Genomic DNA, 25,242 nt, shown 5'->3' on the forward strand with positions numbered 1-25,242 from the left:
CACCATCTCTAGACTGACTAGGCCCAGCCTATGCTGTCTGCATCTCCTTACCCCCTGCACTTTGACCTCGATTTCCGACAAGGTGAGGGCGCTTGTACCCTCACCTTGTCTACGGCCTTTATGTGGGCACGCAAAGCTCTTGTGCCCCAAATCCCCACATTCAAAACACCGTAGACTATCTGTGCTGGCAAACCCTGCATAGAGCCCCTCCCCATGCCTCACTTTAAAATGCACATTTAGCTGTTGCTCATTGTTGTTCAGAAACATAAACACTTGCCTCCGGAACGAAACAACGTGCTTAACGGCATCTGCCTGAAAGCCTGCTGACAGTACACGAAAACCACTAGCAAACTTACCAAAACGAATCAGCTCTTTCCTAATTTGATCATCCGTAATAAACGGAGGCAAATTTGCCACTACCACTCGTTGAAGGGGTAGAGAGAGGTGAAATTGACACCAACACATCCCTTACAAATATTCCGCTAGCAATTAGCCTACCAACCAAATTAGCCCTTTCATGAACACAACCACAGCTTTGTTCATTCTAGAAGCAGAATGTATGAATTCAGCTCCTACCTGTTCACCGACCGCGAGCAGAACCTCCTCCACCTTAACTCCGTTCTCAGGAACACACCTGAATCCATGCTGTATCGACAGCGTCTCCTCCGCGCTAGGCTGAGAAGCCATTGCGCACACCACACCTTCCAAACCCCAGGAAAGGTACTCTGTCCTCTTCCACCCTAACTTTGAAAAAAAACTTTGGATACCGCTAAAAACAAATATTGCATTAACCCTCCACCATAGAAAATAACATGTAAAGAAAAGAATCAAGAAAGTTAGTTAGGATAGAGCTTTCCACACCAAACACTCAACCTCCAAAAACACCCAGCATGCACTGCGAGAGAGAGAAAGAGAGAGAGAGAGAGTGTACTTAAATTCACACAGGACACCGGATAAGACAGGATAAATACTCCAGATATAACAGACTGACCCTAGCCCCCCGACGCATAAATACTGGAGGCAGAGACAGGGGGGGTCGGGAGACACTGTGGCCCCATCCGACGATACCCCCGGACAGGGCCAAACAGGCAGGATTTAACCCCACCCACTTTGCCAAAGCACAGCCCCCACACCACTAGAGGGATATCTTCAACCACCAACTTACTATCCCGAGACAAGGCCAAGTATTGCCCATGAAGATCTCCCCCACGGCACGAACCCAAGGGGGGGCGCCAACCCAGACAGGAAGATCACGTCAGTGACTCAACCAATTCAAGTGGCGCACCCCTCCTAGGGACGGCATGGAAGAGCACCAGTAAGCCACTGACTCAGCCCCTGTAATAGGGTTTGAGGCAGAGAATCCCAGTGGAGAGAGGGGAACCGGCCAGGCAGAGACAGCAAGGGCGGTTCGTTGCTCCAGGGACTTTCCGTTCACCTTCACACTCCTGGGCCAGACTACACTCAATCATAGGACCTACTGAAGAGATGAGTCTTCAATAAAGACTTAAAGGTCGAGACCGAGTCTGCGTCTCTCACATGGATAGGCAGACCATTCCATAAAAAATGGATCTCTATAGAAGAAAGCCCTGCCTCCAGCTGTTTGCTTAGAAATTCTAGGGACAGTAAGGAGGCCTGCGTCTTGTGACCGTAGCGTACGTGTAGGTATGTACGGCAGGACCAAATCGGAAAGATAGGTAGGAGCAAGAACATGTAAGGCTTTGTAGGTTAGCAGTAAAACCTTGAAATCAGCCCTTGCCTTAACAGGAAGCCAGAGGCTAGCACTGGAGTAATATGATCAAATTTGTTGGTTCTCTTCAAGATTCTAGCAGCCGTGTTTAGCACTAACTGAAGTTTATTTAGTGCTTTATCCGGGTAGCCGGAAATTAGAGCATTGCAGTAGTCTAACCTAGAAGTGACAAAAGCGTGGATACATTTTTCTGCATCATTTTTGGACAGAAAGTTTCAGATTTTTACAATGTCACATAGATAGAAAAAAGCTGTCCTTGAAACAGTCTTGATATGTTCGTCAAAAGAGAGATCAGGGTCCAGAGTAACGCCGAGGTCCTTCACAGTTTTATTTGAGACGACTGTACAACCATCAAGATTAAGTGTTAGATTCAACAGAAGATCTCTTTGTTTCTTGGGAGCTAGAACTAGCATCTCTGTTTTGTCCGAGTTTAAAAGTAGAACATTTGCCGCCATCCACTTCCTTATGTCTGAAACACAGGCTTCCAGGGAGGGCAATTTTGGGGCTTCACCATGTTTCATAGAAATGTACAGCTGTGTGTCATCCGCATAGCAGTGAAACTTAACATATGTTTCCGAATGACATCACCAAGAGGTAAAATATATAGTGAAAACAATAGTGGTCCTAAAACGGAGCCTTGAGGAACACCGAAATGTACAGTTGATTTGTCAGAGGACAAACCATCTACAGAGACAAACTGATATATTTCTGACAGATAAGATCTAAACCAGGCAAGAACTTGTCCGTGTAGGCCAATTTGGGTTTCCAATCTCTCCAAAAGAATGTGGTGATTGATGGTATCAAAAGCAGCTCTAAGGTCTAGGAGCACGAGGACAGATGCAGAGCCTCGGTCTGATGCTATTAAAAGGTCATCTACCACCTTCACAAGTGCAATCTCTGTGCTATGATGGGGTCTAAAACCAGACTGAAGCGTTTCATATACATTGTTTGTCTTCAGGAAGGCAGTGAGTTGCTGCGCAACAGCTTTTTCAGAAATGTTTGAGAAGAATGGGAGATTTGATATCGGCCAATAGTTTTTTATGTTTTCTGGGTCAAGTTTTGGCTTTTTCAAGAGGCTTTATTAATGCCACTTTTAGTGAGTTTGGTACACATCCGGTGAATAGAGAGCCGTTTATTATGTTCAACATAGGAGGGCCAAGCACAGGAAGCAGCTCTTTAAGTAGATTAGTTGGAATAGGGTCCAGTATGCAGCTTGAAGGTTTAGAGGCCATGATTATTTTCATCAATGTGTCAAGAGATATAATATTAAAAAACTTGAGTGTCTCCCTTGATCATATGTCCTGGCAGTGTTCTGCAGGTGTTGTGCAGCTTTGGAGGAATACGCAGATTTAAAGAGGAGTCCGTAATTTGCTTTCTAATGATCATGATCTTTTCGTCAAAGAAGTTCATGAATTTATCACTGCTGAAGTGAAAGCCATCCTCTCTTGGGGAATGCTGTTTTTCAGTTAACTTTGCGACAATGTTGGATTTTTCTTATTTTCCTCAATTAAGTTGGAAAAATAGGATGATCGAGCAGCAGTGAGGGCTCTTCGATACTGCACGGTACTGTCTTTCCAAGCTAGTCGGAAGACTTCCAGTTTGGTGTAGCGCCATTTCTGTTCCAATTTTCTGGAAGCTCGCTTCAGAGCTCGGGTATTTTCTGTATACCAGGGAACTATTTTCTTATGACAAAGGTTTTTTGTTTTTAGGGGTGCGACTGCATCTAGGGTATTGCGCAAGGTTAAACTGAGTTCCTCAGTTTGGTGGTCAACTGATTTTTGTACTCTGACGTCCTTGGGTAGGTGGAGGGAGTCTGGAAGGATATCTAGGAATCTTTGGGTTGTCCGAGAATTTATAGGACGGCTTTTGATGATCCTTGGTTGGGGTCTGAGCAGATTATTTGTTGCGATTGCAAATGTAATAAAATGGTGGTCCGATAGTCCAGGATTATGAGGAAAAACATTAAGATCCACAACATGTATTCCATGGGACAAAACTAGGTCCAGAGTATGACTGTGGCAGTGAGTAGGTCCGGAGACATGTTGGACAAAACCCACTGAGTCGATGATGGCTCCGAAAGCCTTTGGAGTGGGTCTGTGAACTCTTCCATGTGAATATTAAAGTCACCAAAAATTTGAATATTATCTGCTATGACTACAATGTCTGATAGGAATTCAGGGAACTCAGTGAGGAACACTGTATATGGCCCGGGAGGCCTGTAAACAGTAGCTATAAAAAATTATTGAGTAGGCTGCATAGATTTCATGACGAAGCTCAAAAGACGAAAACGCAGTCTCTTTTTTTTTGTAAATTGAAATTTGCTATCGTGAATGTTAGCAACACCTCCGCCTTTGCGGGATGCGCGGGGGATATGGTCACTAGTGTAACCAGGCCTCATTTAACACAGTAAATTCATCAAGCTTAAGCCATGTTTCAGTCAGGCCAATCACATCAAGATTATGATCAGTGATTAGTTCATTGACTATAACTGCTTTGGAAGTGAGGGATCTGACATTAAGTAGCCCTATTTTGAGATGTAAGATATCACAATCTCTTTCAATAATGACTGGAATGGAGGAGGTCTTTATTCCAGTGAGATTGCTAAGGCGAACACCGCCATGTTTAGTTTTGCCCAACCTAGATCGAGGCACAGACACGGTCTCAATGGGGATAGCTGAGCTGACTACACTGACTGTGCTAGTGGCAGGCTGGCTAACAGCCTGCTGTCTGGCCTGCACCCTATATCATTGTGGAGCTAGGGGAGTTAGAGCCCTGTCTATGTTCGTAGATAAGATGGGAGCACCCCTCCAGCTAGGATGGAGTCCGTCACTCCTCAACAGGCCAGGCTTGGTCCTGTTTGTGGGTGAGTCCCATAAAGAGGGCCAATTATCTACAAACTCTATCTTTTGGGAGGGGCAGAAAACAGTTTTCAACCAGCGATTGAGTTGTCAGACTCCGCTGTAGAGCTCATCACTCCCCCTAACTGGGAGGGGGCCAGAGACAATTACTATGCATGCTATAATCTGCTCACATCTGAGATATTGCCTCACTTGCTGGTCACAAGCAGGAGCTACTATTCTGAAACCAATTGAATCACTCTACGAACAAACACTTACGATTTTTGATAACAAACCAAACAATTACCACCATTGTCACTTCATTCACAAACATACTTTGTTCAGTCTGGATTGTTTTAAGCAGTATGTAGATGAAAGCCTTGTCTTTAAGATCCTGCATGGTCTTGCCCCTCCACCCCATATCATGCTCAAGGAAAGCACCTCCAGGACAACAAGGGCAGTAACTAGAGGGGATTGCATTGTCCCTTTTCAACACAGTGAATTCGGTCAATCGGCCTTCTCTGTTAGAGCCACAATATACTGGAAAGCAATACAAAAGTATGTGGACACCCCTTCAAATTAGTGGATTCGGCTATTTCAGCCACACTCGTTGCTGACAGGTGTATAAAATTGAACACACATAAATGCAATCTCCATAGACAAACATTGGCAGTATAATGGCCTTACTGAAGAGCTCAGTGACTTTCAACGTGGCACCGTCACAGGATGCCACCTTTCCAACAACTCCGTTTGTCAAATGTCTGCCCTGCTAGAGCTTCCGCGGTCAACTGTAAGTGCTATTATTGTGAAGTGGAAATGTCTATTAGCAACAACGGCTCAGCCGCGAAGTGGTAGACCACACAAGCTCACAGAATGTGACTGACCACAGAAGTGCATAGTGCGTAAAAATCGCCTGTCCTCGGTGGCAACACTCACTACTGAGTTCCGAACTGCCTCCGGAAGCAACGTCAGTACAATAAGTGTTCGTCGGGAGCTTCATGAAATGGGTTTCTATGGCCGAGCAGCCGCACACAAGCTTAAGATCAACATGCGCAATGCCAAGCGTCGGCTGGAGTGGTGTAAAGCTCGCCGCAATTGGACTCCGGAGCAGTGGAAATGCGTTCTCTGGAGTGATGAATCACGCTTCACCATCTGGCAGTCTGATGGACTATTCTGGGTTTGGCGGATGCAAGGAGAACGCTACCTGCCCCAATGCATAATGTCAACTGTAAAGTTTGGTAGAGGAGGAATAAGGATCTGGGGCTGTTTTTCATGGTTCGGGCTAGGCACCTTAGTTGCAATGAAGGGAAATCTTAATGCTACAGCATACAATGACATTCTATATGGTTCTGTGCTTCCAACTTTGTGGCAACAGTTTGGGGAAGGCCCTTTACTGTTTCAGCATGACAATGCCCCCGTGCACAAAGTGAGGTCCATAAAGAAATGGTTTGTCGAGATTATGTGGAAGAACTTGACTTGCCTGCACCTTTGGGATGAATTGGAACGCCGACTGCGAGCCAGGCCTAATTGCTAAAAATCAGTGCCCGACCTCACTAATACTCTTGTCCCCGCAGCAATGTTCCAAGATCTAGTGGAAAGCCTTCCCAGAAGAGTGGAGGCTGTTATAGCAGAAATGAGGGGACCAACTCCATATTAATGACCATGATTTTGGAATGAGACGTTCAACAAGCACATGTCCACATACTTTTGGTCATGTAGTGTATTATGTGACTTGTTAAGCAAATTCTTACTCCTGAACTTATTTAGGCTTGCCATGAAAAAGGGGTTGAATACTTATTGACTCATGACATTTCATATTTTCATTTTTTATTTAATTTGTAAGAATTTCTAAACATAATTCCACTTTGACATTATGGGGTGTTTATGTGTCGGCCAGTGACACAAAATCTAAATTTAACCCATTTTAAATTCAGGTTGTAACACAACAAAATGTGGAAATATGTGAATACTTTCTAAGTATGTGAATACTTTCTTAAAGTACTGCATTTAGTCCTGTGAGTTTACATATAGTCAGTGCAAGATAGGGTCCATGCAGATAATCCGGGTAACCATTTAATTAACTATTTAGTAGTCTTATGGCTATTTAGCAGTATTTTGACTTGGGGGTAGAAGCTGTCTCGGAGCCTGTTGGTCCGAGAGCCAATGCTCCGGCAGCGGTTGCTGGACGGTAGCAGAGTGAACAGTCTATGGCTTGGGTGGCTGGAGTCTTTGGTGCTTTGCGGTCGAGGGCGTTGCATTTGCCATACTAAACGGTGACGCAGCCAGTCAAGATGCTCTTGATGGTGCAGCTGTAGAACTTTTTGAGGATTCCAGGGCCCGTGCCAAATCTTCTCAGCCTCCTGAGGGGGAAGAGACGCTGTCATGCCCTCTTCACGACTGTGCGGGTGTGTGTGTGTGGACTATGTTAAGTCCTTAGTGATGTGGACACTACTGGTGCATGGGTCAGCTGTTTGTTCACCTGCCCGCCATTGCTAATAACCTATACACAACTGCCAGACTATATGTGATAAAGTGAAAATCTGATGCCCGCACCTGATCCTCTAATATAGAAAATGTGCTGTACAGTCAGAGATGGAGGAACAATTTCCTGACAGGCCTTTTTAGATAGGCCTATGTTTCTGATGATCATTTCTGACATTTTGGTAGGCTATTTGTTAGTCAACTTGTCTATAATTAGATGCAGCTTCTCTTCTGTCATTACTTGTTGTCCTAGAAGACAAAAAAAAAACTTGCTTACCAGAATAATCAATAGTATGAACGCTTCAACCTAGTTGACATTGGTCATGTTTGTTTTCTCTTTCCTCTTTCATCTCTGCTTCTCTCATGCAGCAAAGACATTTAGGGACTGAGGAGAAAATGCAATAACATTTTTTTTTTAAACTGAAATTAACAGCTGTTAAAACGACCCAACATGCTTTTGATAAGATTTTAGTTGACTTGGATGGATATTTGATGTGGTTGAAATACTATCAGCTTTAATGTTACTGATTACCTCAATTACCTCAACACCGGTGCCCCCGCACATTGACTCTGTACCGGTACCCCCTGTATATAGCCTCGCTATTGTTATTTTACTGTTGCTCTTTAATTATTTGTTACTTTTATTTCTTATTTTTTGTAAGTAGTTTTCTTAAAACTGCATTGTTGGTTAAGGGCTTTTAGGTAAGCATTTCACTGTAAGGTCTACACCTGTTGTATTCGGCTCATGTGACAAATAAAATTGGATTTAATTTAATTTGATAAATGTAGCAGCTTTATGTCTCACTAGAGGATAACATGTCTCACTAGAGGATAACATGTCTCACTAGAGGATAACATGTCTCACTAGAGGACAACATATCTCAACAGAGGATAACATATCTCACTAGAGGATAACATGTCTCAACAGAGGATAACACATCTCACGAGAGGATAACACATCTCACTAGAGGATAACACATCTCAAGAGAGGATAACTTGTCTCACTAGAGGATAACATGTCTCACTAGAGGATAACATGTCTCACTAGAGGATAACATGTCTCACTAGAGGATAACTTGTCTCACTAGAGGATAACATGTCTCAACAGAGGATAACATATCTCACTAGAGGATAACATGTCTCAACAGAGGATAACACATCTCACTAGAGGATAACATGTCTCAACAGAGGATAACATATCTCACTAGAGGATAACATGTCTCACTAGAGGATAACATGTCTCAACAGAGGATAACATATCTCACTAGAGGATAACATGTCTCAACAGAGGATAACACATCTCACGAGAGGATAACACATCTCACTAGAGGATTACACATCTCAAGAGAGGATAACATGTCTCACTAGAGGATAACACGTCTCACTAGAGGATAACATGTCTCAACAGAGGATAACATGTCTCACTAGAAGATAACATGTCTCAACAGAGGATAACATGTCTCACTAGAAGATAACATGTCTCACTAGAAGATAACATGTCTCACTAGAGGATAACATGTCTCACTAGAGGATAACATGTCTCAACAGAGGATAACATGTCTCACTAGAAGATAACATGTCTCACTAGAGGATAACATGTCTCACCAGTGGACTTTGATTTATAATGTTACATAGGGAATCTGTGTATGTGCAGATATGAAAGGAGAGAGTCCTATTAATGAATGTGCTGTATGAATAGAACACTAGTGTAAATATTTAAGTTTGTTGGAACCTCTCCAGCTTATTCATTTAATATTGACTTCAGGCGTCCCTGGTGGTCATTTCCACGACATGACTGTCGAATTTGTATAGCACCTCACAATCATCACACAACATAGCCGGCACTGCTATAATCCTTCTTTTACCACTCTTTCCAAAACATTAGAATACTGTTCTGGCCCTCCCTTCTATTTATTTTCAACTCTCCATTTCGTATATTTTCTCCTATTGAATTAAACTCCGACATTGTCCTTTTTGCCTTAGTGGATCGACGTTAACTTTTTCTTCCGAAGTTCTCAAAAGCGTTTGTCAATTTTAGTTCTGCTTGGTGCACTACAGTTAGGCCCTAAAGCTTAGGCTACGCACCACCAGCACATAAAGTACATTCCCGAACTATTCAGAACCCCTGACTATTTCCACATTTTGTCACTTTACAGCCTTATTCTAAAATTGATTCTAAAAAAAAAAATCTCCCTCATCAATCTTCACACAATACCCCCAAAATGGAGCTGTAGTCCAAACCGTTCAGATGCTACGGATGTTTTCCTGAGAAGACCGATTTTCAGGATGTCTCATGGTCTGACAAACACCGCTCTAGCTCTGCCACCTTTCACCGCAGATGCGGAAGGGCGATATCGGCGGGTGCGGTGGATTGCGAAAAAGCAAAAAAACATATCTCTAGCTTAAACAGATGGATTTTGATGTTTTTTTTTCTCATTACGTTAATTAGATTTCCGCAGGGGCGCGACCATTGTAAACCAAGGTTAAAAATCCTTCTTTAATCTGTCTCCTCCCCTTAATCTAAACTGATTGAAGTGGATATAACAGGATATAACAGGTGACATCAATAAGGGATCATAGCTTTCACCTGGTCAGTCTGTCACGAAAAGAGAAGGTGTTCCTAATGTTTTGTACACAGTGTAGATATGATACACTAATGGATTTTGAATTAATTGTTTTCTCTTTTATTCCCCTGCTCTCTCTCTAAGGTTCAAGAGCACTGTTGATTTTCAAGGGCTGGTTCTACGCCTGGGGATCACAGGATACAATATCTTCCTGAATGTATTTATCTCTGCAGCAGTGGATCTGCCCACTGGTCTCATCTTCAACTGCTGGTGGACAGGGTGGGACGGAGACCCCTCATGGCTGTCTCTAACTTCATATGAGGAGTCGCCTGCCTCATAGTCCCCTTTGTTTCAGTAGGTGAGTAGGTGTAAGTCTTTTTATTTGTTTAATTGGAGAATTATTTTTCCGTATTTTTCAATTTTATTTAGAACAGCTCATAATGTAGATGTATGGGTACAGTAGCAGAATGGAGAAAGGGGCTGGGGTTACACTTTGCTCTTGGTGGTGTCAATTCAAACTGAATAGTGAGGTTAACCAATTTAACTCAGTTACCCATTCCCGATGATAACTGACATGGGAAAGCTGATAAGAAGAGATTCATGTTGAAATGAGAGCTGCTTTTTCCCCTTTTATGGATGATCGTTTTTAATTTTGAGATTGTCTGTTGTAATCCCATCATAAAAATGCTGGGATGACCATTCTGCTTCATTTGGCCATTATAAATTTATGATGTAGTTTACCACCCTGCATCCCACTGCTGGCTTGCTTCTGAAGCTAAGTAGGGTTGGTCTTGGTCAGTCCCTGGATGGGAGGCCAGATGCTGCTGGAAGTGGTGTTGGAGGGCCAGTAGGAGGCACTCTTTCCTCTAGTCTAAAGAATATCCCAATACCCCAGGGCAGTGATTGGGGACACTGCTCTGTGTAGGGTGCTGTCTTTTGGATGGGATGTTAAATGGGTGTCCTGACTCTCTGAGGTCATTAAAGATCCCATGGCACTTATTGTAAGAGTAGGAGTGTTAACCCTGGTGTCCTGGCTAAATTTCCAAGCTGTCCCTCATACCATCACGGTCACCTAATCATCCCCAGCTTACAATTGTCTCATTTCTCCCCTGTAACTATTCCCCAGGTTGTTGCTGTAAATGAGAATGTGTTCTCAGTCAACTTACATGGTTAAATAAATAAAAATCTATTCAACCTTTTCTTTTCATCTTCCTACAGACTATGTGTGGCTGATGAAAACCATAGCGATCATTGGTCAGGCTATCTTTTGCCATTGGAATCGAGACTGAACTTTGCTAACTCTAAGCTGTATCCAACACCTCTCAGCTAATAATAAAATGAAACTCATTAATGCTGCTTAATTCTGTTTTCACAACCTGGATTACATACTGGTAGTAATACACGCAGTAACATACAATAATAAGGTAATATACTGCATACATTGTGTAAACATATGTTCAAAAAACGAATGTTTTTGTTTCCTTCATATTGATATGATGTAGTGTACTCTATATCGAGACTCATATTCAGTAACGTTTTCTAATTATTGATATTTCATGGCAATTTTACTGTGACATCTCATGGCAGTTTACACTGAGTATACCAGACATTAGGAACACCTTCCTAATTTTGAGTCGCATGAACACTAAAAGGTGTCGAAACCGCATTCACCTGGTCAGTCTATGTCATGGAAAGAGCAGGTGTTTTTAATGTTTTGTATACTCAGTGTATATTCAGCTCATATTTCTGCATCTCAGAACTGTCGGCTACACTGCTTGATAATACTGCACCATGTGTATCTGTAGGTGTCATGTCTGTGCTGTACAATGGACTGGTCATGATATTACCAGAGATGAGAGACATCAATTTGCCTGAGACCATAGAAAACGTGGAGAACTTAAATGGTTGTGTTAGTTTATGTTTATGCCTTAGTCGCTTAATATGCCCATTTTGTGTTACCAGGAGGAGATACAAACATAACACAAAAGGAAAAGACTTGAAAGGAAAAAGACTCCAACAGAAAAGACTACATCATGTAATCTATTTAATATATTTGTGTACATTTCACACAGTATTACACTTATTTATAGACTTACATATTGCTATCTGTTACTCAGTGAGGCTTGGGAGGAAGAGAAGCAACATGTACAGTAGGAGGAAGAGAAGAGCAAAAAATAAACACTTTTGTCTTTCAAACACTGTTTATAACATCGTGAAATATGTTTCAAACCATAAGAATTGTTTGTTTAATGCACACTATTTTATGATGACAATAAACATATTGAAAGTAATTTTGTACTGTAAAACTTTCTGAAAAATACTACTGATGGAATCATGGAATACAATAGCATTTTCAACATCCAGACGACAATAGCATTTTTTTTTTAAAGAACATTTAATTGGTTGTTCATGTATATTAGGGTCTTTGTTCCATTGTGAGTTGTCCTGTAAGCGTCAAGAGCAGTAACAAAAGCTGCCCTACATTAATGATCTGGTTGAATGGGCTGGATTGATGACCTGTAAACATACATTCTAGTGGAAATCACAGATATGCATGAGAAGTGGAATCCACTCAAGCGTGATCACTTCCTGGACCCCACTAAAGGAGGGTGGAATGCACTCGTACGTACTGTAGCAAGCTGGGGCAGAGTTCTAGGGTTCAGGGAACACCCATAGCCTATAAATCATGCAACTATCTTCATGATCAATCTCAATGATTTAACTCTGTACACTCCACCAGATGTCAGCCGTTTGAGTACAGTATCTGCACCACACACACCTTGATGATCAGCCTTGTACAGGGGCATACCAAAAACCACAGGGGTGTAGGGGTATTCCCACTTTTTATAGGCCTACACCCCATACCAGATTACCCAAACTAGTTGACTAGGAAATTAACTAGGACACCGCCCACCTTTACAGTAAAAACAACAGTTATGGGCCCATAGACTTGATGATGTTGCTGTTATTGTTGATGTTGTTATGGTATAAGACTTTACACAGGAAATGCAATATGTATTATTATGGAATCAAGTCATCTGGGTTGCAGATACAGTAGGATAATTTAATTAAGAGGCCAGTCTATTGCGGTCACTGCCACACATAAGGGTGTGATGACCTGTCACTAACAGGGGTGGGATCCCAGGGACCGCTGAAGACATTAACATTACTATGTATAGGCACTCAGAGCACTCCTGTCATCGCTATAGGTTATGCAGAATAGTGCACTGGCTGAAGATTGTGGCCAAAAACAAGGATCATTGTGAAGATATAAGACTGTTACTTTAGTATTTACTCGGTTGACTGGACATGGCGGGGAAGGAAGAGTGGCAGAGATTAGCTGACATCATCCAACATTGGAACAACACCCGACTGGACCTGTTTGAGATCAGTCTGCCATGCAAGGTGAGTGGACTTCAGAAATGTAATCAATCAAATCTACAGTGGAGTGGGAAATGATTGACTCCCTTGATAAAGATGAGAAAAAATGACAAAATAATTCAAATATGGAGCTATATTACACGCTCAAAAAAATTGGGAAATTATATTATTTTATACTAATACCATTGATCAGATAAAGAGATTTAGTTTAATAAGTAATATTTTTTTCTCTCAAAAAGGTAGCGATCAAAATTATTGACACTGATGTTTTCAATACGTTTCAAAAACCTCACCCTGAGAGGTTAACGGCACTGAGCCTTTTTCTATAATGTGTTGTGAGATTGGAGAACACATTGGGAGGGATTTTAGACCAGTCCTCCATATAGAATCTTTACAGATCCTTTATATCCTTCATCTGCCCTTATGGACTGCCCTCTTCAATTCAAACCACAGGTTTTTAATGGCGTCCGGAGACTGAGATGGCCATTGCAAAATGTTGATTTTGTGTTCAATTAACCATTCCTTTGTGGTGTGCTTGGTGTCAGTGTGTTTCTGGAAGATCCACAAGATGCCACATTTCAGGCAGAGGCAACCAGGTTTTTAGCTAAAATGTTCAAGTACTTGGTAGAGTTCATGATGCTGTTGATTTTAACAAGGGCACCAGGACCAGTGGAAACAAACATCAAATATCTAGAACCATATTTTTCAGTAGGTATGAGGTTCTTTCCTCACATGCATCCTTATTTCGACGCAAAACCCACCTCTGGTGTGCGTGGCCAAATATCTCTATTTCCATCTCATACGATCATAGCACCTGGTTTCAATCCAAGTGCCATGCGTCTAAAGAGCCTGACTGCCAATATGTCTAGCCTGAGACTCACACCTCACCATTGTTACAGCCCCCCTCTGTTTATTGTAAGTCTCAACTTTTCAAAACAGTACTGCATTTAAAACTGTATGGATTGGTTCACATGTATAAACTAACCTGTCTCTGGCATGCCACCTTAGCTTTTTGAGAAGATAAACTGAGTGTGGTGTATAAGCAATAAAAGTCAACTGGTTTGAATAAAATCACACAACTTAAACCATTTACATTTCATATACTTCCTACTGCCAGCCTATTGCTTATGTGTTGCATGTGAGTACCAATTACTTCAATAATTAATATTTATTTTGAGAACTGTGACACACATTAAAATGGTGATAATGTACAGTACCAGTCAAAAGTTTGGACACACCTACTCATTGAAGGAGTTTTTGTTATTTTAGCAATTTTCTACATTGTAGAATAATAGTGAAGACATCAAAACTATGAAATAACACATATGGAATCATGTAGTAACCAAAAAAGGGTTAAACAAATCAAAATATATTTGAGATTTTTCAAATTAGCCATGCCTTTGCCTTGATGACAGCTTTACACACTCTTCACCTGGAATGCATTTCAATTAACAGGTGTGCCTTGTTAAAAGTTAATTTGGGGAATTTCTTTCCATCTTAATATGTTTGAGCCAATCAGTTGTGTTGTGACTAGGGGTGGTATACAGAAGATAGCCTTATTTGGTAAAAGACCAAGTCCATATTATGTCAAGAACAGCTCAAATAAGCAAATATAGTCCATCATTACTTTAAGACATGAAGGTCAATCAATCTGGAAAATTGCAGTCGCAAATACTATCAAGCGCTATGATGAAACTGGTTCTCATGAGGACCACCAAAGAAAAGGAAGATCCAGAGTTACCTCTGCTGCAGAGGATAAGTTAATTAGAGTTAACTGCACCTCAGATAGCAGCCCAAATAAATCTTGGTCAAATTGCTGAAAATAAACCACTATTAAAGGACACCAATAATAAGAAGAGACTTGCTTGGGCCAAGAAATACGAGCAATGGACATTAGACCAATGGAAATCTGTCCTTTGGTCTGATGAGTCCAAATTTGAGAATATTGGTTCTAACCGCCGTGTCTTTGTCAGACGCAGAGTAGGTGAACGGATGATCTCCGCATGTGTGGTTCCCACCGTGAAGTATGGAGGAGGAGGTGTGATGGTGTGGGAGTGCTTTGCTGATGACACTGTCTGTGATTTATTTAGAATTCAAGGCACACTTAAGGATTAGTCCCTTTTTTTCTCAATTTTCGCCTAAAATTACATACTCAAATCTAACTGCCTGTAGCTCAGGCCCTGAAGCAAGGATATGCATATTCTTGGTACCATTTGAAAGGAAATACTTTGAAGTTTATGGAAATGTAAAAGGAATGTAGTAGAATATAACACAATAGATCTGGTAAAAAATTAATACAAAGAAAAAAAACCCCGTTCTTTTGTATTTTTTTTGTACCATCATCTTTGAAATGCAACAGAAAGGCCAAAATGTATTATTCCAGCCCAGGTGCAATTTAGATGTTGGCCAATAGATGGCATCAGTGTATATGCAAAGGTTTAGACTGATCCAATGAACCATTGGATTTCTGTTCAAAATGTTGTATCAAGACTCCCCAAATGTGCCTAATTTGTTTATGATTAACTTTTCATGTTCAAAATTGTGCACTCTCCTCAAACAATAGCATGGTATTCGTTCACTATAATAGCTACTGTAAATTGGACAGTACAGTTAGATTAACAAAAATGTAAGCTTTCTGCCAATATCAGATATGTCTATGTTCTGGGAAATATTCTTGTTACTTACAACCTCATGCTAATCGCATTAGCCTACGTTAGCTCAACCGTCCCGTGGAAGGGACACTGATCCCGAAGACACGGTCTCAATGGGGATAGCTGAGCTGACTACACTGACTGTGCTAGCGGCAGACTCCACTAAGCTGGCAGGTTGGCTAACAGGCCAGGCCTGGTCCTGTTTGTGGGTGAGTCCCAGAAAGAGGGCCAATTATCTACAAATTCTATCTTTTGGGAGGGGCAGAAAACAGTTTTCAACCAGTGATTGAGTCGTGAGACTGCTGTAGAGCTCATCACTCCCCCTAACTGGGAGGGGGCCAGAGACAATTACTCGATGCCGACACATCTTTCTAGCTGATTTACACGCTGAAGCTATGTTGCACTTGGTGACCTCTGACTGTTTCATCCTAAAATCGTTGGTGGATAACAATATCCCTATACTCGCCAGTTTTAGCTTTAGCCAGCACCATCTTCAGATTAGCCTTAATTAGCCCTTCCCCCTGGTAAACAGTGTATGATCGCTGGATGATTCTTTTTAAGGCTAATACTGCGGGTAATGGAGTCGCCAATGACTAAGGTTTTCAATTTGTCAGAGCTAATGGTGGGAGGCTTCGGCGTCTCAGACCCCGTAACGGGAGGAGTAGAGACCAGAGAAGCCTCGGCCTCTGACTCGCTGCTTAATGGGGAGAACCGGCTGAAAGTTTCTGTCGGCTGAATGAGCGACACCGGTTGAGCATTCCTACAGCATTTCCCTCCAGAAGCCATGAGAAAGTTGTCTGGCTGCGGGGACCGTGCGAGGGGATTTATACTACTATCTGTACTCACTGGTGGCACAGACGCTGTTTCATCCTTTCCTACACTGAAATGACCCTTGCCTAACGATTGTGTCTGAAGCTGAGCTTGCAGCACAGCTATCCTCGCCGTAAGGCGATCGTTCTCCTGTATATTATGAGTACAGCGACTGCAATTAGAAGGCATCATGTTAATGTTACTACTTAGCTTCGGCTGGTGGAGGTCCTGACAAACCACGTCCAGATTAAGCGTCCGGAGTGAAAAAGTTGAGTGAGGGAAAAACTAAAAATATAAACGGTAATTAAAAGTAAAAACCGTAAAGTTGTCAGGTAGCAAAGTAAGGTTAGCAACAAAACGCACAGCTGCACGTAAACAAGTCTGCAAGTTGTGACCGGAAATCCGGTAACTCTCCGAATGCACTGCATGTTGCATACAAAGAAGTTGTTGACTCCCAAGAGATGTGAAAGTTACAATAAAAACAATCTCCCCTTGTATCAAAGTGATTCCGAACACCTCACTGCTCCCCCCCATACTGTCACTCCTGCTCCCGCTCTTCCCCCCTGGCGCTTGAGGGCGCCAGGCTGCCCTGTGTTGCGCACTCCTGCCACCATCATTTACGCAAACCTGCCTTCCCTCGTCACGCGCTTCAGCGATACCTGGACACAATCAATCAGCTGTTTATTACCTCCTCTATATTTGTCAGTTCCCCAGCTCTGTTCCCCGTTGCTGCATTGATTGTAATATGTCCCTGTTACCTGTGTGCTGATGCTGTTTCTGCCTTGTTCTATATCTGTTCCCTATTAAATGTTTGACTCCCCGTACCTGCTTCTCAACTCCTGTCCAGCGTCGGTCATTACAGAATGCAGCAGCCATCACACGAAGCATCGGGGAGTACTGGCGTTCCGGTTGGTGGTGACGTCGGTCCTGGGTCGCTGCCGATGTAACCGGGGGTGCCTAACCAGCTTGTTGGGCTTCGACGCCCTAGCTGGCTCGAGAGGTTTCCTTTCCCCGGTTGGCTCGGAAGGCGCCCATCCCACGTCGGGCTTCACCCGGATCGTCAGGTCTTGTTCGCCCAGCCGGCCAATGAGTTTTCTTGTTTTGTTGGTGACGTCGGGCTTGGATTCCGCCGACGATGGAACCGGGGGTGCCTAAGCCAGCTCGTTGGGTTTCCACGTCCTAGCTGGCTCGAGAGGTTTCCTTGCCTCGGTTGGCTCGGCAGGTTCCCATCCCACGTCATGCTCCGCCGGATCATCGGGCTTCCATGCCGCAGCGGGATCGACAGGCGTTTAGGCCTCAGCCGGATCGCCAGGCTCCTATGCCTCAGCCGGCTCGCCAGGCTCCCACGCCCCTGCTTGTTCGTGGGGAGTTTACCTCCAGCCGGCTTGCCCAGCGCCCATGTCTCGGCCGGCTCGCCCAGGTGGGACGCCGGGTGGCGCCCCTAGAGAGGGGGGGGGGAATGTCACGCCTGCTCCCTCTTTCCCCCCCTGCCCTGCATTGCACAGTCCTGCCACCATCATTTACGCACACCTGCCTTCCTTCGTCACGCGCTTCAGTGATATTGGACTCACCTGGACTCACTCAATCACCTCTTTATTACCTGCCCTATATTTGTCAGTTCCCCAGCTCTGTTCCCCGCTGCTGCATTGATTGTAATATGTCCCTGTTACCTATGTGCTGATGCTGTTTCTGTCTTGTTCTATGTCTGTTCCCTATTAAATGTTTGACTCCCCGTACCTGTTTCTCATCTCCTGAGTCGGTCCTTACATATACATAATGTAGAGATTCAAGGGGGTATTCCCGACTGGGACTCAAACCCAGGCCCAGCAACTGTCAAGTCAACACCTTAACCCTTACCCCAAGATGTCCAAGCCTCTTGACGAGGTTGCTAGGTATTGGGTTTTTGTCACTACATTACCCCCTTCCTTAAGGGTGAGTCCCCACGCCTTTCTATACCAAGTACTTAATGGACACACGCCTCCCCGATGGCCGCCCTTGCTCCACCCAGCAACTGTCAAGCCAACACTTTAACCGGTGTAGGACATCATTGTACATAAGAATATGTCCTTAACTGACTTCCCTAAAACAAAACTTTTACCGGTACGCCAAGAGATCTCAACCTTTTGACGAGGTCGCTAGGTGTTGGGTTAAAGTACTGTTTGTACTGCAGGTCTCCTGGAAATAGATGAAGACTGATCATGAGGATGTGTAAGACTTCACTGTATGCCTGAGATTGCCAGCTGTCATAAGGAGCCATGTAAGGAAGATATTCAGTTTTTACCACAGTCAAGGAGTTTAACCATACAAGAACCACGTTCATCTGTAAATAGAAAAGGGTACAGTAGACTGGTATGCGTTTTGTTACGCTCAGAGTAAATCATGGGGCATTGAGTTCGACTGACAGTCTAGTCGTGTATTGTTGTGTATGAGCACCTACAGTTGTGCTGTTGAGAAGACAAGCACTGCCAACTACACACTGAATAGGCTCAAAGAGTGTACTAACAGCCCCTATCCCCCATGACAAAGAATTGACTGCAAGGATGCAAGGGTGTGAAAAGTATGAGGAGCACTTGGCTTGTGGATTGGTGATGTTGTTTTCTCAAGAGGGGGTTTTGCTTTCAAAAATACCTTTGGCTGTCCTGGCTTTTTTGCATCCCACATTCTCATCATGCTCCAGGATAGCATGATGTGTCCGCAGCAGAATTAGTCTGTAGGACACACATTAGACAGTGATTATCTAACATTTTACTACTTTGTCCCAAACAAGGTACTATATCCAGCCATCCCCCTCATGTCAATAGATCATGCATACTAACAACCTTCACACACAATACCCACCACCAACAGACACCAATTAGTCACCCACATTATCCCTTACTAATACCTCAGCTTTTCTCCGATTTACACTTCAAGTTACAAATCTCATCGCCAGATAGCAGCTGGCTAATTACAATGATTTGCTTTGGAATTTCCAGCCAGCGGATTATGAAAGCTAGCTATGTAGATTTTGGTTTAGATAAACAAATGAAGATTGCTAGCTAGTTAGCTAAGTTAGCTACGTTACCACTGTTCGACTTCGTTCATCCACTCTTTCCCCTCTAGAACTTAGAGTTCCATGGAGTGATGCGGTTCTACTTTGAGGACCATGTTGCAGGGAACGTTGCCACCAAGTGCCTGCGTGTCAGCAGCACCACCACCACTGGAGAGGTTATTGAAACACTGTCAGAGAAGTTCAGACCGGACATGAAGATGTTGAATACTCCCTATTTCCTGTTTGAGGTCCATGCTAACAAGGGTAAGATGGATGGATGGATGGATGGATGGATGGATGGATGGATGGATGGATGGATGGATGGATGGATGGATGGATGGATGGATGGATGGATGGATGGATGAATGAATGGATGGACGGACAGACACAGACAGACAGACGGATGGCTGGATGGATGGATACATGAATTAAAGAGTACACTTGGGGGCAGGGCATTTGTGAACAATTCTATATTTGGAATAGATTGAGTGTATTATCTGGTAAATTTGTTCATGTTACTCTCCCACTCTTCGCCCTGTTAACCATGGCAGAAGAACGGCAGCTGGACCTGAGTGAAAAGCCTCTGGATGTGCAGCTGAACTGGAACACAGACAACAGGGAGGGCCGCTTCGTACTCAAGAAGGATAAGGACATTATTGTACATGTGACTGACTGCTTACTGTATTTATAATTGAGCAGAATTTGCTCAGTTAGAAATTACTTTTCATGCCCGACTTAGCTTGAATGTCAAGGCAAGGAAAGCAATTTAGCTGGCAAGAGTGAATGCTTTGATTAACACTGTGGTGTTGTGTCTCTCTGTGTGATTATGTGGCCTTTATCCATACAGGACAACAGCCCAGAGAAAAAGAAGGGAGGCATGATCCAGAACTTCAAGAGGACACTGTCGAGGAAAGAGAAGAAGAAGGAGAAGAAGAAGACGGGAGATGATGCTGTTAACCACTCGGCAAAGCCCAATGGGTCGACTATGAGGAAAGAGAATGGGTAGGTCTTCCCTTAACACCAATGAATTCATTAGCAAACAGAGAAGCATGACAATAAAAAGTTATTTTTTTTAAACTCCAAGCACCCCCACTCTGGTTCACAAAAATTCATGTTCAATGTTAAGTCTCAAGTTATAGGTACAGTCTTCTCTCCACTGCAGGCAGATATCAGCTTCTGTACCTGTGGAGAAGTCATCGACCAACAAGGATATTGTTTCTAACACTGACACAATGGAATGCAAGAAGAATACCACGTGGGGAGGCATTATAAAGCCTATGGTCCGGAAGCATAACCAGCAACAAGACTATGGAACAAGGAATGAAAGGTAAACCAGACCAAGTAATGTAAACATTTACATTTATTGACATGACCTTGTCTTCTGTGTGTGACAAAAATTCACACGTTTCTGGCATCTCTTGTAACTTAATAAAATGGCTACTGTGGCTGTTGTTTTTTCATGATTCCAGTTTTGAGATATCATTGAAGTGACTATAGGCTGGACAACTGAAATTATTACATCTTGTCTTAACAGAGATCAGGACAACATGGACCAACTTGCACTTCCAGTTGGTATTAAATTCAGGGAAAATTGTAAGTAATTCAATTTGACCATTGTAATAGCACTGTAGTAGCACATTGTAATAGCACATAGTAATAACATAGCAATAACACAATCAGTTTGTTGTCAGTGGCATTATCATCCTGTATTAATCTGCTGTCCTCTACTGGTGTCCCTCTGTCATAACAGCTGAGGACCCCTTCCTCTCTGCAGTCATCAACTACACCAACAGTTCCACTGTCCACTTCAAGCTCTCCCCTGCCTACGTCCTGTACATGACCGGACGCTTCGTCCTCCACCGCCATTACAGCCACAGTCAGGAGACATCACAGAGTCATCGCCCCTCAGAGCACGCACACAGAGTCACCGCTACTGTCAGCAAGATGGTAGCCATGACTGAGGTGGTCTTCCAGGCAAGTGAGACCATGCGTGCACCATCACACGTTTGACTCTGTGAATTATACAGCTCAACTGGAAAGAGCATGCCTCTACTGCTTCATGGGCTCATTGTGGTTTTGGTAACACTTTAGTCTGAAGGTATACTTAAGCAATAAGGTTCGAGTGGGTGTGGTATATGCCAATATACTGTACCATGGCTATGGGCTGTTCTTATGCACAACAAAACTTGGAGTGCCTGGACACAGCCCTTAGCCGTGGTATATTTGCCATATATCACAAACCCCATACACAGTCAAATAGTATCTCACAAGCTACAATAATGAACTAAATGGGTTCACAAGCATAAGTCATCACCTCTCAGTGTAAGAAACAACATGACAAATAAAACGCGTCCAGCTTCTAGAATTGTCATTTCTACCAGTGATCCTAGCAAGCATTTGTTCATAAGATGCTACTTCTAAAATTGATTCTATCCATTGTTTCAGAGTAGGAGTGGCATGACCCTTCCAAATTCTAAGGATTACTCTAGCTGCTGTAACCATACCAACAGTGATCAGTGCAAATTCCTCATTTGTTACATTAGGTAACTCTGTTCTATCGCCCAAGAGACATATTTTCGGTGAAACTGGAATTGTTAACCCCAACCATTCCTCCAGATATTTCCAGTGGTATAAAGTACATACATTTTCCCTGACACCCAAAAGTACTCATTACATTTTGAATTCTTAGCAGTACAGGAAAATGGTCAAATTCACACACTTATCAAGGGAACAGCCCTGGTCATCACTACTGCCTCTGATCTGGCGGACTCACTAAACACAATGCTTCGTTTGTAAATTATGTCTGGATGCTGAAGTGCACCCCTGGCTATCCGTAGGTTTTAAAAACCAGAAAAGGATGCCATCTGGCTTGCTTGATATACGGAAGTTGAGATGATTTTTGATATTCATATTTTAGAAATTACATTTACTTTTGATACTAAAGTATATTTCAAACAAAATACTAATAGACTTTTACTCAAGTAGTATTTTACTAGGTGACTTTCACTTTTACTTGAGTCATTTTCTATTAAAGTATCTTTACTTTTACTTAAGTATGACAACTGGGTAGTTTTTCCACCACTGGATATTCCAAAACATCCTTCCAGAAAGGTAGCACTAATGTACACACCCTTATGGACTACCGAAGTGGCGCAGCGGTCTAAGGCACTACATTTCAGTGCAAGAGGTGTCCCTGGTTTGAATCCAGGCTGCATCACATCCTGCCGTGATTGGGAGTCCCATAGGGCGGTGCACAGTTGTCCGGGCTTGGCTGTGGTAGGCCGTCATTGTAAATAAGAATTTGTTCTTAACTGACTTGCCTTGTTAAATAAAGGTAAAATAAAAATTGTGTGTAAGAATTTCCCAGTGTCTTTTTGGCATTTCCAACACAGAGAATTGTTGGTCAGCCCCATTTTATGAAGCCTTGTTGGGTACAATAAAATCTATGTAGTATCTTATACTGAGTAAGTTTCCTCCTGGCTTCCCTTATGTTCCTCCTTGGCTGGACAAGATCTTCAACCAGGTATCATCCTCAATTTCACACTTAAGGTCAATTTGACATATTGTTCTGAGGTTTTTACAGTCTTTACTCTGCAGGTGACTAAATATTGACTAAAAAATGGCTGTTTTATGTTTGGGTAATTCCAGTTACTCAGCATTTGGGTTCTTTCCTGGATTTAGTTGATAGCTGGTTGTGGACCACAACCATTTTAATCACGTTGATCTTTTCACATTTTTCTAAATTTGTCTTAATCTTGACTACTGGTGGCTCAAAATGTAGTCTTAATACCCACATATTTCATCCCAGTAGGAACCCATTTGATATTACATGTGGTAACGGTTCCAGAGTAACATATGGCATTAATTGACATTGCTTCCAATTTATTCCAATTTATTTTGTAGCCTGACAACTAGAATATGATTCAATACAAGTAAGTAATCGTGGTAGAGACTGAAGAGGATCAGAGACCAGCAGTAGAATATTGTTTGCATACATAAGCAGCTTGTGTTCTTTTCCTCCTCCATGTACGCCCCTAATTTCTGGATCTGTTCTCATCATTGTTGCAAGAGGCTCTAAAACTATGGTAAACGGGAGAGGGGAGAGCGAGCAACCCTGCCTTGAGCCTCTAGAAAGACAAAAAAAAGAAGACATAATTCTATTCGTAAGTACTGTTGCTTTAGAATTAGAATAGAGGCCCCTATCCATTTACAAAATTCAGGCCACTCTACCCTATCAAATGCCTTCTCAGAATCAGTAGGAACTATATTTGAGCGGTTTAACTACATGAGATACTGTGGAAATCTTTTCAGTTGAGCCTATGTTGATCTCAGAAAAGGATCTAAGATCATCTGCTAGTGATTGGCTAAATAGCTCATATTGTAGAAATAGCTCATACTCAGAAATTTCAGCCAAAATAAATGCTTCACAGAGTTCAAGTAACAGACACATCTCAACATGAACTGTTCAGAAGAGACTGCATGAATCAGGCCTTCATGGTTGAATTGGTGCAAAGAAACCACTACTAAAGGACACCAATAATAAGAAGAGACTTGCTTGGGCCAAGAAACACGAGCATTATACATTAGACCGATGGAAATCTGTCCTTTGGTCTGATGAATCCAAATTAGATTTTTTTTGGTTCCAACCGCCATGTATTTGTGAGATGCAGAATAGGATGATCTCTGCATGTGTGGTTCCCACCGTGAACCACACATGCGTGAACCACACCGTGGACCACACGTAAACCACACTGGTGACACTGTCTGCTATTTATTTAGAATTCAAGGCACACTTAACCAGCATGGCTACCACAGCAATATGCAGCAAAACTATGCATGGCAGTCTCTCTTAGCTAAGAGTTGCGTCACTTCTTGTTTTTCAAAGAAACATTATTATATTGGAAATTCCAAATTGTTTGCTAGTCAACTTACACACTGTCACGCCCTGACCATAGAGAGCCTTTTTATTCTCTATTTTGGTTAGTTCGGGGTGTGACTAGGGTGAGTGATTGTCACGATCGTCTTCGTGAGAGAGAGTGGACCAAGGCGCAGCGTGTGCAAAATACATCTCTTTTATTTTAGAGAAGGAAAAAACACGTAACGAACACAATTACAAAACGAAACAAAACAACAAACGATCGTGAAGCTAAAGACGTAAGTGCAAACCCAAGCTACAAACGTACAACATAGACAACTACCCACAAAAGCCTACTGCCTATGGCTGCCTTAAATATGGCTCCCAATCAGAGACAATGAATGACAGCTGTCTCTGATTGAGAACCAATCTAGGCAGCCATAGACATAACTAGACAACTATACTCTACTCTGCCCCATACACATACAACACCCCATATACACTACAAAACACATACATTCCCCATGTCACACCCTGACCTAACTAAAAAACATAAAGAAAACAAAGAATACTAAGGCCAGGGCGTGACAGTACCCCCCCCCCAAAGGTGCGGACTCCGACCGCACAACCTGAAATAGAAAGGGGAGGGTCCGGGGTGGGCCCCATCATGGCGGCGGCTCGGGTGCGGGACGTGGCCCCCACTCCACCATTGTCAATACCCGCTTTGGTAGCTTCCTCCAAATGGCCACCCTCCAAATTAACCCCACCTGACTAAGGGGCAGCACCGGACTAAGGGGCAGCACCGGAATGAGGGGCAGCTCCAGACTGAGGGGCAGCTCCGGACTGAGGGGCAGCTCCGGACTGGCTGGCGGATCCTGGCTGGCT

At 42.9% G+C, this 25,242-nt stretch overlaps 1 protein-coding gene across 1 annotated transcript in view; it reads left to right on the top strand.

The window, feature by feature from the left end:
- Nucleotides 1–12,932: 12,932 nt before the first annotated feature.
- Nucleotides 12,933–25,242, top strand: part of LOC120060078 (afadin-like) — a gene marked incomplete at its 5' end in the record, with an annotated part of 35,897 nt that continues 23,587 nt past the window's right edge. The window contains 6 exons of the mRNA XM_039009142.1: nt 12,933–13,034; nt 19,574–19,766; nt 20,057–20,161; nt 20,333–20,504; nt 21,037–21,095; nt 21,253–21,476. Coding sequence (XP_038865070.1) covers nt 12,933–13,034; nt 19,574–19,766; nt 20,057–20,161; nt 20,333–20,504; nt 21,037–21,095; nt 21,253–21,476 — 855 coding nt within the window. The remainder of the gene's footprint in view (nt 13,035–19,573; nt 19,767–20,056; nt 20,162–20,332; nt 20,505–21,036; nt 21,096–21,252; nt 21,477–25,242) is intronic.

The sequence above is a fragment of the Salvelinus namaycush genome, chromosome 15 (genome assembly GCF_016432855.1).
Source record: "Salvelinus namaycush isolate Seneca chromosome 15, SaNama_1.0, whole genome shotgun sequence".
Lineage (NCBI taxonomy): Eukaryota > Metazoa > Chordata > Actinopteri > Salmoniformes > Salmonidae > Salvelinus > Salvelinus namaycush.